This window comes from Rhinoderma darwinii, chromosome 11 (genome assembly GCF_050947455.1).
Source record: "Rhinoderma darwinii isolate aRhiDar2 chromosome 11, aRhiDar2.hap1, whole genome shotgun sequence".
In the NCBI taxonomy this organism is placed as follows: Eukaryota; Metazoa; Chordata; class Amphibia; order Anura; family Rhinodermatidae; genus Rhinoderma; species Rhinoderma darwinii.
The window spans coordinates 94357423-94377233 of NC_134697.1; the positions used below are offsets into that span (position 1 = coordinate 94357423).

General features: G+C 40.8%; 1 protein-coding gene across 5 annotated transcripts in view; it reads left to right on the plus strand.

The window, feature by feature from the left end:
- LOC142663395 (uncharacterized) overlaps positions 1-16475 on the plus strand; it is a 62383-nt gene extending 45908 nt beyond the window's left edge. For 4 of the 5 annotated variants that reach the window (XM_075841996.1, XM_075841995.1, XM_075841998.1 and 1 more), the window contains 4 exons: positions 8434-8557; positions 9414-9496; positions 11220-11319; positions 14877-16475. In XM_075841996.1, the coding sequence (XP_075698111.1) occupies positions 8434-8557; positions 9414-9496; positions 11220-11319; positions 14877-16150 (1581 nt within the window). In that variant the 3' untranslated portion in view covers positions 16151-16475. The remainder of the gene's footprint in view (positions 1-8433; positions 8558-9413; positions 9497-11219; positions 11320-14876) is intronic. The other variant, XM_075841999.1, reaches the window with a different exon arrangement.
- The last annotated feature ends 3336 nt before the right edge of the window (positions 16476-19811 follow it).

Consider the following 19811-nt stretch of genomic DNA (forward strand, 5'->3'; position numbering starts at 1 on the left):
TTGTGTGTGGATGATGACTATAACCTTGTGTGTGGATGATGATGACTATAACCTTGTGTGTGGATGATGATGACTATAACCTTGTGTGTGGATGATGACTATAACCTTGTGTGTGGATGATGACTATAACCTTGTGTGTGGATGATGACTGTAACCTTGTGTGTGGATGATGACTATAATCTTGTGTGTGGATGATGATGACTATAACCTTGTGTGTGGATGACGACTATAATCTTGTGTGTGGATGACGACTGTAACCTTGTGTGTGGATGACTGTAACCTTGTGTGTGGATGATGATGACTATAACCTTGTGTGTGGATGATGATGACTGTAACCTTGTGTGTGGATGACGACTATAACCGTGTGTGTGGATGATGACGACTATAATTTTGTGTGTGGATGACGACTATAACCTTGTGTGTGGATGACAACTATAACCTTGTGTGTGGATGACGACTATAACCTTGTGTGTGGATGATGATGACTATAACCTTGTGTGTGGATGATGATGACTATAACCTTGTGTGTGGATGATGATGACTATAACCTTGTGTGTGGATGATGATGACTATAACCTTGTGTGTGGATGATGACTGTAACCTTGTGTGTGGATGACGACTATAACCTTGTGTGTGGATGATGACGACTATAACCTTGTGTGTGGATGATGATGACTATAACCTTGTGTGTGGATGATGATGACTATAACCTTGTGTGTGGATGATGATGACTATAACCTTGTGTGTGGATGATGATGACTATAACCTTGTGTGTGGATGATGATGACTATAACCTTGTGTGTGGATGATGATGACTATAACCTTGTGTGTGGATGATGACTGTAACCTTGTGTGTGGATGATGACTGTAACCTTGTGTGTGGATGATGACTATAACCTTGTGTGTGGATGACGATGACTATAACCTTGTGTGTGGATGATGACTGTAACCTTGTGTGTGGATGACGACTGTAACCTTGTGTGTGGATGACTGTAACCTTGTGTGTGGATGATGATGACTATAACCTTGTGTGTGGATGATGATGACTGTAACCTTGTGTGTGGATGACGACTATAACCGTGTGTGTGGATGATGACGACTATAATTTTGTGTGTGGATGACGACTATAACCTTGTGTGTGGATGACAACTATAACCTTGTGTGTGGATGATGACTGTAACCTTGTGTGTGGATGATGATGACTGTAACCTTGTGTGTGGATGATGACTATAACCTTGTGTGTGGATGATGATGACTATAACCTTGTGTGTGGATGATGATGACTATAACCTTGTGTGTGGATGATGATGACTATAACCTTGTGTGTGGATGATGACTGTAACCTTGTGTGTGGATGACGACTATAACCTTGTGTGTGGATGATGACGACTATAACCTTGTGTGTGGATGATGACGACTATAACCTTGTGTGTGGATGATGATGACTATAACCTTGTGTGTGGATGATGATGACTATAACCTTGTGTGTGGATGATGATGACTATAACCTTGTGTGTGGATGATGATGACTATAACCTTGTGTGTGGATGATGATGACTATAACCTTGTGTGTGGATGATGACTGTAACCTTGTGTGTGGATGATGACTGTAACCTTGTGTGTGGATGATGACTATAACCTTGTGTGTGGATGACGATGACTATAACCTTGTGTGTGGATGACGATGACTATAACCTTGTGTGTGGATGACGATGACTATAACCTTGTGTGTGGATGACGATGACTATAACCTTGTGTGTGGATGATGACTATAATCTTGTGTGTGGATGATGACTATAACCTTGTGTGTGGATGACGACTATAACCTTGTGTGTGGATGACGACTATAATCTTGTGTGTGGATGACGACTATAATCTTGTGTGTGGATGACGACTGTAACCTTGTGTGTGGATGATGATGACTATAACCTTGTGTGTGGATGATGATGACTGTAACCTTGTGTGTGGATGACGACTATAACCGTGTGTGTGGATGATGACGACTGTAACCTTGTGTGTGGATGATGATGACTATAACCTTGTGTGTGGATGATGATGACTATAACCTTGTGTGTGGATGATGATGACTATAACCTTGTGTGTGGATGATGATGACTATAACCTTGTGTGTGGATGACGACTATAACCTTGTGTGTGGATGACGACTATAACCTTGTGTGTGGATGACGACTATAACCTTGTGTGTGGATGATGACGACTATAACCTTGTGTGTGGATGATGACGACTATAACCTTGTGTGTGGATGATGACGACTATAACCTTGTGTGTGGATGATGATGACTATAACCTTGTGTGTGGATGATGATAACTATAACCTTGTGTGTGGATGACGACTATAACCTTGTGTGTGGATGATGATGACTATAACCTTGTATGTGGATGACGACTATAACCTTGTGTGTGGATGACGACTATAACCTTGTCTGTGGATGATGACTATAACCTTGTGTCTGGATGATGATGACTATAACCTTGTGTGTGGATGATTATGACTATAACCTTGTGTGTGGATGATGATGACTATAACCTTGTGTGTGGATGATGACTATAACCTTGTGTGTGGATGATGACTACTATAACCTTGTGTGTGGATGACGACTATAACCTTGTGTGTGGATGATGATGATGATGATGACTATAACCTTGTGTGTGGATGACGACGACTATAACCTTGTGTGTGGATGACGACGACTATAACCTTGTGTGTGGATGATGACGACTATAACCTTGTGTGTGGATGATGACGACTATAACCTTATGTGTGGATGATGATGACTATAACCTTGTGTGTGGATGACGACGACTATAACCTTGTGTGTGGATGACGACGACTATAACCTTATGTGTGGATGATGACGACTATAACCTTGTGTGTGGATGATGATGACTATAACCTTGTGTGTGGATGATGATGACTATAACCTTGTGTGTGGATGACGATGACTATAACCTTGTGTGTGGATGACGATGACTATAACCTTGTGTGTGGATGATGACTATAACCTTGTGTGTGGATGATGATGACTATAACCTTGTGTGTGGATGATGATGACTATAACCTTGTGTGTGGATGATGATGACTATAACCTTGTGTGTGGATGACGATGACTATAACCTTGTGTGTGGATGATGACTATAACCTTGTGTGTGGATGATGACTATAATCTTGTGTGTGGATGATGACTATAATCTTGTGTGTGGATGATGACTATAACCTTGTGTGTGGATGACGACTATAACCTTGTGTGTGGATGACGACTGTAACCTTGTGTGTGGATGACTGTAACCTTGTGTGTGGATGATGATGACTATAACCTTGTGTGTGGATGATGACTATAACCTTGTGTGTGGATGATGACTATAACCTTGTGTGTGGATGATGACTATAATCTTGTGTGTGGATGATGACTATAATCTTGTGTGTGGATGATGACTATAACCTTGTGTGTGGATGACGACTATAACCTTGTGTGTGGATGACGACTGTAACCTTGTGTGTGGATGACTGTAACCTTGTGTGTGGATGATGATGACTATAACCTTGTGTGTGGATGATGATGACTGTAACCTTGTGTGTGGATGACGACTATAACCGTGTGTGTGGATGATGACGACTATAACCTTGTGTGTGGATGACAACTATAACCTTGTGTGTGGATGACGACTATAACCTTGTGTGTGGATGATGATGACTATAACCTTGTGTGTGGATGATGATGACTATAACCTTGTGTGTGGATGATGATGACTATAACCTTGTGTGTGGATGATGATGACTATAACCTTGTGTGTGGATGACGACTATAACCTTGTGTGTGGATGACGACTATAATCTTGTGTGTGGATGACGACTGTAACCTTGTGTGTGGATGACTGTAACCTTGTGTGTGGATGATGATGACTATAACCTTGTGTGTGGATGATGATGACTGTAACCTTGTGTGTGGATGACGACTATAACCGTGTGTGTGGATGATGACGACTGTAACCTTGTGTGTGGATGATGATGACTATAACCTTGTGTGTGGATGACGACTATAACCTTGTGTGTGGATGATGATGACTATAACCTTGTGTGTGGATGACGACTATAACCTTGTGTGTGGATGATGATGACTATAACCTTGTGTGTGGATGATGACTATAACCTTGTGTGTGGATGACGACTATAACCTTGTGTGTGGATGATGACGACTATAACCTTGTGTGTGGATGACGACTATAACCTTGTGTGTGGATGATGACGACTATAACCTTGTGTGTGGATGATGACGACTATAACCTTGTGTGTGGATGATGACGACTATAACCTTGTGTGTGGATGATGACGACTATAACCTTGTGTGTGGATGATGACGACTATAACCTTGTGTGTGGATGATGATGACTATAACCTTGTGTGTGGATGATGATAACTATAACCTTGTGTGTGGATGACGACTATAACCTTGTGTGTGGATGATGATGACTATAACCTTGTGTGTGGATGACGACTATAACCTTGTGTGTGGATGACGACTATAACCTTGTCTGTGGATGATGACTATAACCTTGTGTCTGGATGATGATGACTATAACCTTGTGTGTGGATGATGATGACTATAACCTTGTGTGTGGATGATGATGACTATAACCTTGTGTGTGGATGATGACTATAACCTTGTGTGTGGATGATGACTACTATAACCTTGTGTGTGGATGACGACTATAACCTTGTGTGTGGATGATGATGATGATAATGACTATAACCTTGTGTGTGGATGACGATGACTATAACCTTGTGTGTGGATGACGACGACTATAACCTTGTGTGTGGATGATGATGACTATAACCTTGTGTGTGGATGATGACGACTATAACCTTATGTGTGGATGATGACGACTATAACCTTGTGTGTGGATGACGACGACTATAACCTTGTGTGTGGATGATGACGACTATAACCTTGTGTGTGGATGATGATGACTATAATCTTGTGTGTGGATGATGATGACTATAACCTTGTGTGTGGATGACGATGACTATAACCTTGTGTGTGGATGACGATGACTATAACCTTGTGTGTGGATGATGACTATAACCTTGTGTGTGGATGATGATGACTATAACCTTGTGTGTGGATGATGATGACTATAACCTTGTGTGTGGATGATGATGACTATAACCTTGTGTGTGGATGATGATGACTGTAACCTTGTGTGTGGATGATGACTGTAACCTTGTGTGTGGAGGCAGTAAGGCTAAAATGTGATATAAGGAAATAAATAGTTCAAGCTTCCCTATTGTCACGTTTGGTACGTGGACCCACTGGGCCGTACCACCTTGACGGTATGGCAGCTGGCCAAAAGGACGCAGGTCACAGTCTATAGTTCGTATAGGGTACCTGTGGCAGATCGGACAGTATCAAGACAGGTTCGACTGGGACTAGGCAGCAGGGAGACCCCAGGCGTGGTGTAGCAGGACAGGCGTGGAATAAAGCACAGCACGACTACAGCTCAGCACGACACTTGACCAGGATAGCACGGGACACAGGTATAGGAACTGGGAACTGGAAAACACTAGGAGACCATTTGCTTAGACAAACTTTGGGTACGACAACAACGCTCAGGCATGGGAGGAAGGGGCTGAGTCCTTCTTATAGTCCAGGGTGCTCATGGGCTAATTTTGACATTAACTCAGGTGCGCGCACTAGCCCTTTAAGGGCGGGCACGAGCGTACCCTACGAGACCCGGCCGAGGTAAGCGGAAGTAAGGACTGGCATCTCCTGAGGAGGAGACTGGGGCCAGCGCTCGCAGACCAATGACTGCGGCCGTCATGAGGTGAGTGAGCCTGGCGGCCATGGACATGACATCTATGAAGCATAGAAGAGTCTAGGAATGTATTTAAATGGTTTCATCTTCAGTCATTACAGTAAAGGTGGTTTTACATGTGCAGATATCGCCCGTGTTTACCACTTTAGAAACCAGCGGCGATCCACAATTCAGCTTGTCGATCGATGCTCATTGCTCCCTTCAAACAGAGTAATAATATTTTAGGCTGGGGACGAGTGCTTGTTACTAGGATCGCTCACCCCATGCATTTGCATCAAGTCGGTAGCACATCTGAGAACGATAATATTTTGTACCTCATGCGATCAGCCGATAAACGAGCACTTCTAAAAAAATCGGGAACCAGCATTCGCATGAACGCTCATTCAACGAATCATTGGCCCGTGTAGAAGGGCCTTAAATAATTTATAGCACTTGTTACGTTTTTAACACATCATGTGGGACCAGTTAAAGTTTTTACTATTTGAAACCAAGTCTTAATACTTAAGGTTAGGGAAAATGAGCAACTCTGCAGCGACATCCATTATTATTCCAACCAACATCTAGTGCTCCAGGAGAAAGACCTGGGATAAGTGGTGGACTACTGACCCATGTTGCTGCGTCTCAAGGATGGCGACCTGCCCCGACGCGCGTTTCGGCTTCCGCCTTCGTCTGCGGGTGGCACTTGCTAATTACTACTTCCTATTTATCCCAAGTACTGGCCAATTACAAAATACTCTACTCATATGAAGAATACTATGAAGTGCCTCTATCATTCACTGGTGTCATGACCGTGTTTGTCCATAACAACTCATCACATGGTATGGGCGTCATGTGTCAGGTGGACTGCGTGCGTGATTGCATCATCGCAGCGCATCTCTACCACGGGTACATTCAGATACCGGCTCATAGTGAGTCGCCATGGACGCCTGCGCATGCACACTTGACGAAGGTACATACTTGTATGTATTTCAGGAACTTCACGTATGTCCATAGACAGTATGTAAGTGAATATTTTTATTTACTATGGTATACTATGGTAATCATAAAGTACATCATTAAATGCCTATAGTGGAATAACAAGTATCTCGATGCCCAAATCTGTGAAACACATAAATAAAACCAAAGGTATCTTCCAGTATATAAATAAATACATTAAGACATCTACATATATCAAATTTTATAGATCATAAAAAATTATTTTTGGTGCTTAAAGTGTGTGTAGTAATATAATATCTCGAAAAGAAATAAAAATAGTGCAAAAAAGGTGAAAATAAAAATGTAAAGCGTCTGGATATAGCAAATTGCCTATCTACAAATGATATATTAAAGTGAAAAGTTCAGAAAATTGTGTAGGAGACAATATATAGTGTCTGTTATAAATAAGAAATATATTGTGTATTACATATATACAAAGCTATAAATAATAAAAAAAACATATATAATTAGTGAAAGAGTGAACACCAATAGTAATACTATAGAAAAATATTGTCATTCATTTGATCCCCTAGGCTGCATAGTCCCCAATGTCCATATCCTTTTACTCTCAAGTCTTAACAATTTTTTTCATCAAATCCCCCCCCCCCCCTCATTTCTATATGATCTATTCCCCTCACTTTATCAGTCTAGAGTTGCAGTTACGGTACAATTTGAGGTGATGAGGAATAGTTTTCAATTTCTCTACTTTATCAACATCGTGAATCTCTTCTGCAGACTCAATGTCTCGTACATGCTCCCGAAGTTCGCTTGTGGTTAACCCTACATACATTTTATGGCATGGGCATATCGCATAATAGATCAAACCACGTGATGTGCCATACAATTTTAAATGTTCTGTCCCTTTTAGAATTTGTAAACTCAACAGCGCGTTCAATATTGGGGCATGCGATGCCATCTCCACAAGGGGAGCAGCCCCATTTTGGCCCTTTTGTTCCGAAGAACTTTTTCCCGGGTGGTAATGGAGTATAGAAAGTCTGTACCAGATGGTCCTTGAGATTCTTTGCACGTCGGTATGCCACGGAAGGAGATTGTGGCAAAATTTTATTTAATATCGGATAAGCTTTTAGTATTGGCCAGTGTCTATTCAACTGACCTTTCATGTCATCCCAACGAGAATGATGATGAATCTCACCTCATTACTTTTAGTTGTTCTCACTACTGGTTGTAGAAGTTTTCTTCTTTCGGTATCTTCTGCTCGTTTTTTCGCCTTCCTAATACAACGTTTACTGTATCCATCAATCAATCTAGTTTCAAGGTCTTTTGCTTGCTTTTGAAAATGTTCAAAAAATATTGATCTACCCTAAGGTCATATCTTTTAAAATGTTTCAATTACATTTTAAAATCAGTTACTATCCCCCCTTGAAATACTGCATGCTATATGCTAGTAACATTACCAAAACCGGGGGAAACGCCCAACTCTCCCGCAAATATAAGGCCTTTATCGCTTCTTAACAGCGACCGTAACATCTTTGCTAAATTATTAGCAACAATTTTAATTAAAGGTGTATTCCCAACAGAGACCTTTATGGCATATCCACGGGATAGATGCCTGATAGATGCGGGTCCCAACTTTAGGACTGATTTTGTATGCTTCTGTATATCAGGTTCCTATAAGATGTCAGGATGTCACGGTCTATTTCTCCATGGAGGAGTGGGAGTATATAGAAGGACACAAGGATCAGTATGAGGACATGGTACCGGAGAGATTCCTCACTCCGATATCACCAGGTAACTGCAAACTTTTGTTCACAAAGCTACCGTAGGCTTTATTTTGTTAGGCTGTATTCACATGTGCCTTTTTGTACTTTTCTTTGCTGCGGTTTTTGACACCATTTTTTTTTAATGCTTGTTTTGTAAAAAAATATTAAATCGATATTACTGTATCGTTAAAAAACCAAAACCTAAAAAACACGGCATCATAAAGTCTGTGGTGTCACCGTGACAAAAGCGGCATAAATGGCTTTTCACACACCCATTGACTTCAGCGGACGGCTAGAAGCGTGAAAACACAACCAATATAGGACATGCAGTGAGTTTCACGCAACGGATTCTCGCTCCGTGTAACTCACGCATGTGTGAATAGCCCCATTGAAATCAATGGAGCCGTGTGAATGGGCCCTTATACTTTTTCTTTTGACTGAATATACTGCATTGTGTGAACAAGGAAGAGCAGTTTAGCGGATCACCAAGTAATGTCTGTCAACTGATGATCACATATAAACAATTGCCCACATTGATTAATAATGACGTATATTGAGCCATTGTATTCGGAGAGTGACTCACTAAATCTGGTACCTTTCGAGTTTTCTGACTGTTGGAATTTCCGTTTATAAACCTCCTGTCTATGAGCAGTCATACATTTGGGCAACTAATTTGTGCCTCTTATAATTTTTACCTTCGGTGAATTTTACCATTTTTTTTCCCGATTATTTATTTATTTTTTTTTTATTTTTTTTTCTGTTTTTGGAGTGAGAAGACGAATGTAAAAAATGTGGTTGCACAATTTTATATGTAACTTTTTAACCCCTGTAATTTCCAATGTGGGCCATTGCATTCAGTCACTAGGATTATGTGTCTTCTACAGATAATTCCAAAAAGGAAGAAACACCAGAGAGATGTCCCAAGAATGATCCAGAGGAGAAGCAGAACGTCCCACAAGATCATCAGGTAGATGGAACATCCAAGTCATTAATTTCAACATTATTCTATTATCTTTCCTGAAATATTAACCCCTGAATGACACAGCCTAGTTTGGGCCTTAAGGCTCAGAGCCCATTTTTCAAATCTGACATATTTCACTTTATGTGGTAATAACTTGGGAATGCTTATACCTATCCAAGCGATTCTGAGACTGTTTTCTCGTGAGACATTGGACTTTATGTTAGTGGTAAAATTTGGTCTATATATTCACTGTTTATTTGTGGGGAAAAAAAGCATAATTTAGAGAAAATTTGGAAAAAATATTATTTTTCTGAATTTAAGTGCATCTGCTTTTAAGACAGAGGGTTATACCACCCAAAATAGTTACTATTTCACATTTCCCATATGTCTACCTTATGTTGGCATTATTTTTTAAACATTCTTTAATTTTTCTAGGAAGTTACAAGGCTTAGGACATAAGCAGCAATTTCACACATTTTGAATACAATTTCAAAAGCCACTTTCTTTTAGGTACCAGTTCAGTTCTGAAGTGGCTTTGAGGGGCCTATGTATTAGAAACCCCCATAAATCACCCCATTTTAGAAACTAGACCCCCTCAAAATATTCAAAACAGCATTTAGAACATTTATTAACCCTTTAGGCGTTTCACAGGAATTTCGCAGAGTAGAGGTCAAATGTAAAAATGTCATTTTTTGGTCAGAAAATCATCTTTTATTCAATTTTTTTCGTAATATAGAAGGTTTTACCAGAGAAACACAACTCAATACTTATTGCCCAGATTCTGCAGTTTTTAGAAATATCCCACATGTGGCCCTAGTGCGGTAATGGACTGAAGCAGCGGCCTCCAAACAAAGGAGCACCTAGTGGATTGTGGGGCCTCCTTTTGTTAGATTATATTTTAGGCACCATGTCAGGTTTGAAGAGGTCGTGTGGGGCCAAAACAGTGGAAACCCCCAAAAGCGACCATATTTGGCAAGCTACACCCCTCAAGGAATTTATCAAGGGGTATAGTAGGGCATTTAGATCATACGTTTTTGGTTTTTTTTGCTGCATTTTTTGGAATTAGGCTGTGCAATTGAAAATCACATATTTTTCCGATAAAAGTTACAAAATTTAAATTTTTACAAGGAATACAGGAGAAACAAACACCCCAGCATTTGAAAAACAATTTCTCCCGATTACGGCAATACCCCACATGTGGTCATAAACTGCTGGATGGACAAACGGCGGGGCTCAGAAAGGCTACATGTGTAGTGCAGCGTATTAGAGCTTTCAGCTACTCGCTGACAGCAAGCATAGTGGCTCCTGACTTTGTCAGGACCCACTATGCTTCCGTAGATGGCATAGGCGGAGGCCGTAGCAACTATCGCCGCCCGCGATAATCTTGTGGGACGTCAATGGTGCTTTAACTCCTAAGAAACTGCGATCGGTCCCCGCTGAAGGAGCTGCGGCAACTGCTGTACGAGACAGCAGTTGTCACAGCTCATAAAGTGCCGGGAGGGGGGGTGGAAGGGCAGTTATTCCCATGACCTAATAGTAGGTCATGGAGCGTTAAGGGGAGGTGATAAACTAAACTGAAATTATGAGTAAATTATCTACAATCTGATGTAAATATATACTGCTGCTATGAAATATGATAGTCGGGGGTGACAAATTTTTGGTTTTCTTTTTGAACTTCTCCAACTGTCTTGTTAATTGTTCATCATTTGTCCCATGTGTGGTGAGTTAGGTTACACATCTGACTGATATTAAAGTAGAAGACAAAGAGATGTATACGAGTGTAACCCAGCTGGGTAAAGAGAAGGAAATTTCTACAAATCTGAGCGCCGGTGAGTGATAATCATTAACCCCTTCCCGCCGCAGCCCTTTTTCAGATTTTCATTTTCATTTTTTCCTCCCCACCTTCCAAAAGCCATAACGTTCTTATTTTTCCGTCGATATAGTCCTATGAGGGCTTGATTTTTGTGGGTCGAGTTGTAGTTTTTCGTAGCACCATTTATTTTGCCATATAATGTACTAGGAAACGGGAAAAAAATTATTTGTGGGGTAGAAAATGAAAAAAAAACAGCAATTCCTCCATGGTTGTTTGTGCGCCGTTTTTACGGAATTCACTGTGCAATTAAAACAACATATTAACTTTATTCTGCGGGTCAATACGATTACGGCGATACCAAATATGTGTAGTTTTTTCTATATTTTACTACTTTTACAAGTAAAAACCTAAGTGTAAAAAAGAAAATTTATTTTCTGTCGTCAAATTCCGAGAGCCATAACTTTTTTATTTTTCCGTCGATTAAGTGGTATATTGGGCTTATTTTTAGCGGGATAAGCTGTAGTTTTAATAATACCATTTTGGTGTACGTGCGACGGTTTGATCACTTTTTTTATTTCATTTTTTGTGGGAGATTAGGTGAACAAAAAATAGAGATATTGGCGTTTAGAATTTTTTTTTTTTACAGTGTTCTCCGTGCGGGTTAAATAATGATATATTGTAATAGTTCAGACTTTTACGGACGCGGCGATACCAATTATGTTTATTTATTTTTTTACTATGCTCTAGGGCGAAAATGGGAAAAGGTTTTTTTTTTTAACTTTTAATATTTTTATTTTTTTTTTTTATAAAAAAAAAATTTTTTTTTAACTCATTTTTACTTTTTTTATTAGTCCCCCTAGGGGACTTCAACCAGCGATCGTTAGATCGCTTGCACGATATACTGCAATACTAATGTATTGCAGTATATCTTGTCTCTGACAGGCTTCTATTAAGCCCTGCCGCAGGCAGGGCTTAATAGGTGCAGAAAGATGGCGGACCTGGGGGCCTTCACTAGGCAGCCATAGCAACCACCGCCCCCCCGCGATTGCGTTGCGGGGGGTGCGATGAGCTGTTAGAGGGGGTCGCCCCTCTCTTTCTAACAATTTAAATGCTGTGGTCGCTATTGACCGCAGCATTTAACGAGTTAAACTAGCGGGATCGCGCTCGAGCGCAATGCCCCCCGTTACTCTGAAGTGTCGGCTGAAACAAACAGCCGACACCCGCATCGTATGGAGCGGGTTCACTCCATACTTCCCCTACTCGACTTTGGCGTATGGATATGTCAAATGTCGAAAAGGAGTTAAATGGGGTTGAGGTCAGGGCTCTGTGCAGGCCAGTCAAGTTCTTACACACGAAACTCAACCAACCATGTGTTGTTATGCTGAAGCACTAAGATTTCCCTTCACTGGAACTAAGGGGCCTATGCCAACCTTTATTAAACAAGCCATAGCTTTATCCCTCTTCCACAAAACATTTTCCACGTCAAAATCAGCACCAAAAAGCCTTGTGTGAACTGCGCCTTACTGCAGCGTCTCCAGTGTATTCTATGAGATTCAGCTTTGTTCCGCTCTCCCCTTCCATCTGCTTGTAAGAGCTGACAGAGAGAAACCTATCAATCACAAGCAGGAGCCTAGGAAGTTAAGAGAGCTATAAAACTCAACTGACGCACCCTGCCTTTCTATTATATCTGTCAGTGCTGTGCGCAGAATCTAGTGGAGTAATATGAAATGCAGCTTCACACTCTTCTCCTCTGTCTCCTGCTAGCAATAGGTTTCTCCCTGTCCGTTTACAGCAGAAAGTTAGGGGAAAGGAGTGTGAAGCTGCATCTCATAGGAATACAATGGACTCTGCAGATCGCAGTGAAAGGCAGTTCGTGTCAGGGGAGTTTAATAACTCTGCAGCTAATAATAGTAAGGGCATTACTACTATATCACTGCACTCCAGGAACAATGTTCATCGTTTTGACATACACCGATAAAACCTGAATAAGATAAAAATATTTAAAAAAATTGTATTCTACCCCCATAAACATATATATTTTGTGACCGTAGACACCTGGAACATTGTGAAAATGCCACCCAGAACTTTACATTCATGGATAACGTCATACAATTTTGCATTAAACAGTAATGTTTTGTAAAATAAAAAAAATACATAAAAATTCATGTTTGTGGCTAAAAGTCTGACCAAATCAGAGACCTAGATGCATAAAACCAGAAAGTGAAACTTTTTGTCCTGTGCCTCGATGTCAAATAAATTCTGCTACCAGAAAGCTAAAATTAGGGACCTTAAAATAAACTAAGCTCTAGCCAGTGGCGGAACTACTGCTGTAGTAGCCCTAGCGGCTGCTACGAGGCCCCCATGCCTGGTGGCGCCACTAGCAGCCGCTATGGCTGCTACAGCGGTAGCGACGCCACGTTCAATAGTATCTGCGTCCTTGGGACGCAGATACTATTGAACACTATGACAGAGCAGGGAGGTATCCATTCAGGCGCAGGGACGGGATCCCAACGCAGGCCAGCCTTATGAAATCAGTGGATCTCGTCAGCCTACGCAGGGATCCCGTTGGCGTTGAGACTTGTGCAGAAGTTCCGTTCCTCGCGGACCTAGATGAGTATAAAGTTTTTTTTTAAATTTGTTTGGAGGGCGCTATCTACAGGTGGAGGGGATGTTTGGCACTATCTACAAAGGGGGAGTTGTATGGCACCATCTACAGGGCGGCTGTATGGCAATACCCACAGGGGACTGTATGTCAGTATCTACAGGGGGGGGCTGTAGGGCAGTATCTACAGGAGGGGGTTGTGTGGGAGTATACACGGCGTGCTGTATGGCAGTATCTACAGTGGGGGGGGTTGTAGGAGACTATCTACAGGGGGGGCTGTATGGCAGATTCTCCAGGGGGGGGCTGTATGGCACTCTACCGGTGAGGCTGTATGGCGCTATCTACAGGGGGTCTGTATGGCGCTATCTACAGGGGGTCTGTATGGCGCTATCTACAGGGGGGCTGTATAGTGCTATCTACTGGGGGGTCGGTATGGCGCTATCTACTGGGGGGTCGGTATGGTGCTATCTACAGGGGAGGCAGTATGGCGCTATCTACAAAGCGGAGGTGGGGGCACTATCTAGAAGGGGGTGTCACGCTGTCTACAGGGGGGCTGTATAGCACTGTCTTCAGGGGGGCCATATGGTAGAACATACGGGGGCAATATCTACAGGGGGCTATGTGTGACACACAGGGGAGGGGCAGTCAAAAGTTTGCTATGGGGCCCTGTCTTTCCTAGTTACACCCCTGGCTCTAGCTGCGGTAATCTTTTAAAGGAATGACATAGTACATAAGTCATTGGCAGTGAAAGGGTCAATGTTCGGTGAGGATTGTTTGTTGTTTTATTGATCTACTGCTTTGTTATTAAATGTGTAACGGTAGAAAAAAAGAGAACTTCTTATCTTCATGGGTTAAAATTGTTATTTTGAATCCTGTTTTAATCATTGTATGGGAAGCTTCATGTAGGAAAGTTTTAAATTTCCTACTTTACTTACAACAGATAAAATAAAACATGTTTCTATTTCCAACAGATGGCAGCACCAAAAACATTGTAGGACATCTCCTTTTATCTCCAGATTATGAAGAAATCTGTAACAATATCACAGAGGACAATTGTGGAGATCATTCCTTGCCGCTTCATGCCACAAATACATCCTCAGTCCTACATAGCAGAGATCTATTTACCGATCCCACTAATCACAAGGAATCTTCACCTGGTCAAACACAGATTTCTAAACGAAGTGCAGGAAAAGAACAGGGTAATAAATTTCCATGTCCTGAATGTGGGAAACTTTTTAAAAGGAAATCTGAACTTTCTAGGCATGAAAGAATTCACAGAGACGAGAGGCCATTTTCATGTTCAGAATGTGGGAAAAGTTTTCGTCAGAAATCTGATCTTTTTAAACATGAAACTAGACACAGAGGGGAGGAACCATTTTCATGTCAAGAATGTGGGAGAGGTTTTCATCAGAAATCAGATCTCATTGTACATCAAAGAACTCACACGGGGGAAAAACCATATCCATGTTCTGAATGTGGAAAATGTTTTATACAGAAATCAGTTCTTGTTATACATCAGAAAATCCACACAGGGGAGAAACCATTTTTATGTTCAGAATGTGGGAAATGTTTTATCCGGAAATCAGATGTTTTTAAACATCAGAGAACTCACACAGGGGAGAAGCCATTCTCGTGTTCGGAGTGTGGGAAATGCTTCACAAGGAAATCAAGTGTTATTGCACATCAGAGAACTCACACAGGGGAGAAGCCATATTCATGCCCAGACTGTGAGAAGAGGTTTAGACAAAAGTCCGACCTTTTAAAACATCGGGTAATTCATACGGGAGAGAAGCCATTTTTATGTTCAGAATGTGGGAAATGGTTTAGACAAAAGTCTGATCTTGTTAAACATTTAAGTACTCACACAGGGGAGAAGCTATTTTCATGCTCAGACTGTGAGAAATCTTTTAGCCAGAAGTCTTATCTTGTTAAACATCGGATGATTCATACAGTAAAGAAGCCATATTCATGTTCAGAATGTGGTAAATGGTTTAGCCAGAAGTACGATCTTATTAAACATCAGAGATTCCACACAGGGGAAAAGCCATATTCATGTTCAGAATGTGGAAAAGGTTTTATCCAGAAGTCCGATCTTGGTAATCATCAAATAATCCATACAGGGGAGAAGCCATATATATGTTCAGAATGTGGGAAATGTTATAATCATAGATCAGCTCTTGCTCAGCATAAGAAGCGAATCCATTTTAATGTTAACATTGTAGCAAATGCTTTACCTCAGATGTAGTTCTCCGGGGTTAATCAATTGTATTAAAAACACTTTATCGGCAAATCTTTTTTTTTTTTTTTATTCTGTCAAAATTGCTCACAAACTATTTTTCAAAACCTGGCTCCCTGCATAGCTCCAGACATCACCAATGTCATTTCTGAAGTGGCTTTGACGGGTCTATATGTAGAATCCCCCTTTAAAACACCCAATTTTAAAAATTGCACCAGTCAAAGTATTCAAAACAGCATTTTGGAAGTCTCTTAACCCTTTAGGCGTTTCACAGGAGTTAAAGCAAGTGAAGGTGAAATTCTAGCTGATATTCTGTTTCAATCGTTTATTTCTTCAACACAGCAAGTATTAACAGAGAAAAGCAACATGCTATTATTTACTCTGATTCTGCAGTTTTTAGAAATATCCCATATGTGGCCCCAGTGTTCTACTTGACTATAACACAAGCCTGAGAAATGAAGGAGCACCTTGTGCATTTTGGGGCCTCCATTCTATTAGGATGTTTTCCAGGCACCACTATAGGTCTGTAGAGGCCTTGAGGTGCCAAAACATAAGAAACACCCCTAAACATTTTGGAAACTATGACCCACAAGAAATTTATCTAGGGGTTTAATGAGCATTTTGACCCCACAGGTATTTAATAGATTTTATTAGAATTTGATAGTGAAAATAAAAAAAATTCATTTTTTTTTTTCTAATAAAATATCGTTTTAGTTCAACATTTCTCATTTCCACAAGGAAAAAAGGAGAAACAGCACCCCAATATTTGTAAAACAATTTCTCCCAAATACGGCAACACCCCATATGTGGTCATAAACTGCTGTTTGGGGACACGGCAGGGCTCAGAATGGAAGGAGTGGCGTTGGCTTTAGGGTATGTTCCCACGCAGTGAGCAAAAACGTCTGAAAATACAGAGCTGTTAACAGAAAACTGCTCCTGATTTTCAGACGTTTTTGTAGCAACTCGTGTTTTTCTCTGCGTTTTTTACGGCCGTTTTTGGAGCTCTTTTTCAATGGAGTCAATGAAAAATGCCTCCAAAAACGTACCAAGAAGTGTCCTGCACTTCTTCTGACAAGCTGTCATTTTACGTGCCGTATTTTGACAGCGACGCGTAAAATAAAGGCTCGTGTAAACAGAACATCGTAAATCCCATTGCAAGCAATGGGCAGATGTTTGCAGGCGTAATGGAGCCGTTTTTTCAGGCGTAATTCGAGGCATAAAGCGCCCGAATTACGCCTGAAAACACTGCGTGTGAACATACCCTTAGGATCACAGACTTTGCCGGATTGGTTTATGAGCACTGTGTTGCATTTGCAGAGTCCATGAGGTACCAATACAGTGGAAATTCCTGAGAAGTAACTTCATTTGGGAAACTTCACCTTTCAAGCAATTCATCTATGAATATAGTGAGCTTTTTGATCCCACAGGTTTTCTGCTGAATTTCTTAGAATTGGGTCGTGAAAATAAAAAATAAAAAATGAAAAATGTTTTCCAATAAGATCTAGTTTTAGCTAAGATTTTTTTCATGTTCACCAGTAGTAAAGGAGAAACCACACCCCAACATTTGTAAAGAATTTTCTCCCGAGTACGGTAATCCCCCTTATGTGGTCAGGAATGGCTGTCTGGGCACACGTTCGGGCTTAGAAGGAGCACCATTTGGCTTTTAGAGTTCAGATTTTGGATTGTTTTTCGGGCGCTATTTCGCATTTGCAAATCCCCTGTAGGACCAAAACAGTGAAGACCTCCAAGAAGTGACCACATTTTATAGACTACACCCCTCAAGGCATTCACCTAGGGTGTAGTGAGCGTGTTGACCCCACAGGTGTTTTCCAAAACTTTGTGTGCAGTGGATGTTGCAGAGTGAAAATGGCAATGTTTCCATAGATCTACTTTTTCAGTGTCCACATGTTGTGCCCAGCTTGTGCCACCATAAAAAGACAGCTCTCTAAGTATTATGCTGTGTTTTCTAGTTTTAGAAATATCCTACATGTGGCCCTAATACCTGGACATACAAAATGGCTCAGGAATGAAAGAGTACCGTACGCAATTTAAAGCCAAATTTGGTGATTTACACAGTATTGGTTCCCAATTCCAGAGGCTTTGAGGTCAAATAGTATCATAAACCTCCAAGAAGTGACTTCATTTTAGAAACTACTCCGCTAAAGTCCTTTACCCAGGGGTGTAGTGAGTATTATGACCTTACAGGTGTTTTGCAGAAACGAACGCGCTGCGGATGACACAGGAAAAATTGCAACTTTTTCACTAATTTTTGTCATTTCAATTCCGAATATGATGTGCCACTGGAGACACACACTCCATAAATTGTAGAAGATTCTCCTGGGAATGGTAATGCCATATATGTGGACGTAAACTGCTGTTTGGACATACTGTAGGGCTCAGAATGGAAGGAGCGCAATCTGGATTTTGGCACGCAGATTATGCTTGGTAGTAGTTTTTGTTTGGGGTTTTATTGGTAATTCAGTTTATAATGTGGGGGCATATGTTCAAATTTCGTCCACTCTGCTGCCGCAACAAAATATGTTGCGGAAAAACCGCAGTAGTTATGAGTCTATGAAAAACGGCTCAAGAAGTGACATGCACTTCTTTTTCGCGGGTGTATTTTTAAACGCACAGTTTTTCGAAAATGAGGCGTAAAAAAATGTCCCGTCGGAACAGAACACTGTATTTCCCATTCAAATCAATGGGCAGATGTTTGTAGGCGTTCTGCTTTCCGTTTTTAAGGCGTTTTTCGAGGCATAAACGCCTTGAAATACGCCTGAAAACACTATGTGTGGACATACCCTTAAAAGACTGGCCTCCAAAACTGACCCCGTGAATTGATGGGTGTGAAAATAGATATTATTGAAACTACTAGAATAATATATGTTATATACCTTCTTTTATATCCAATCGTCCCACCTCGTGGAGTCTCTGCATAAGATCCATCATAACCCATGGTCTGAAATCGATTTGGAATCCTTATGGACTTTTTGGGCACTGTTGGGTGAAGTTCAACTATCTATCAATATATACATATATATATTTCTTATTGTATCAAATAATTCATTTAACATCAGTAAGAGATATATATATATATATATATATATATATATATATATATATATATATATATATACACACAATGGAAAAGCAGCAGCACTCACAATGCAATTCCAAGATGGTCTCAGGTGCAAGCAGGTAATCCCGATCCAGGGGATATAGATCAATATTGTAGAAAATCCCACAGAACTCCGTGTTAGTGAAAAAAATGGTGGTTTATTAAGCCAGCACAAGATGCAACGTTTCCGTCCCGCTATAGGACCTTTATCAAGCATAGTGATACAAGCAATGTGTGAACCATATATAGTGTGTCTCATTAGCATAATGAGTAAACATTAAGACAGTATATATAACAAAACCATACTGATATACATTCAAAACCGACTCTTTTAAAAAGATTTCTAGTGATCAGTTGCCAGTGTTGACAACAGTGAATACAAAATTACAAAAACATTATTAAAACATGCAAAATCTGTATGATTGTCATGAAATTGAAAATGCAACAATATGTGTGTGGGTGGAGAACATCCGACCACTCACCAATCCGGGCTAGTGTATGGAAGTTCGTGAAAGGAGCGGCAGGTCTGTTCCACCTGTTGAATCCACAAGC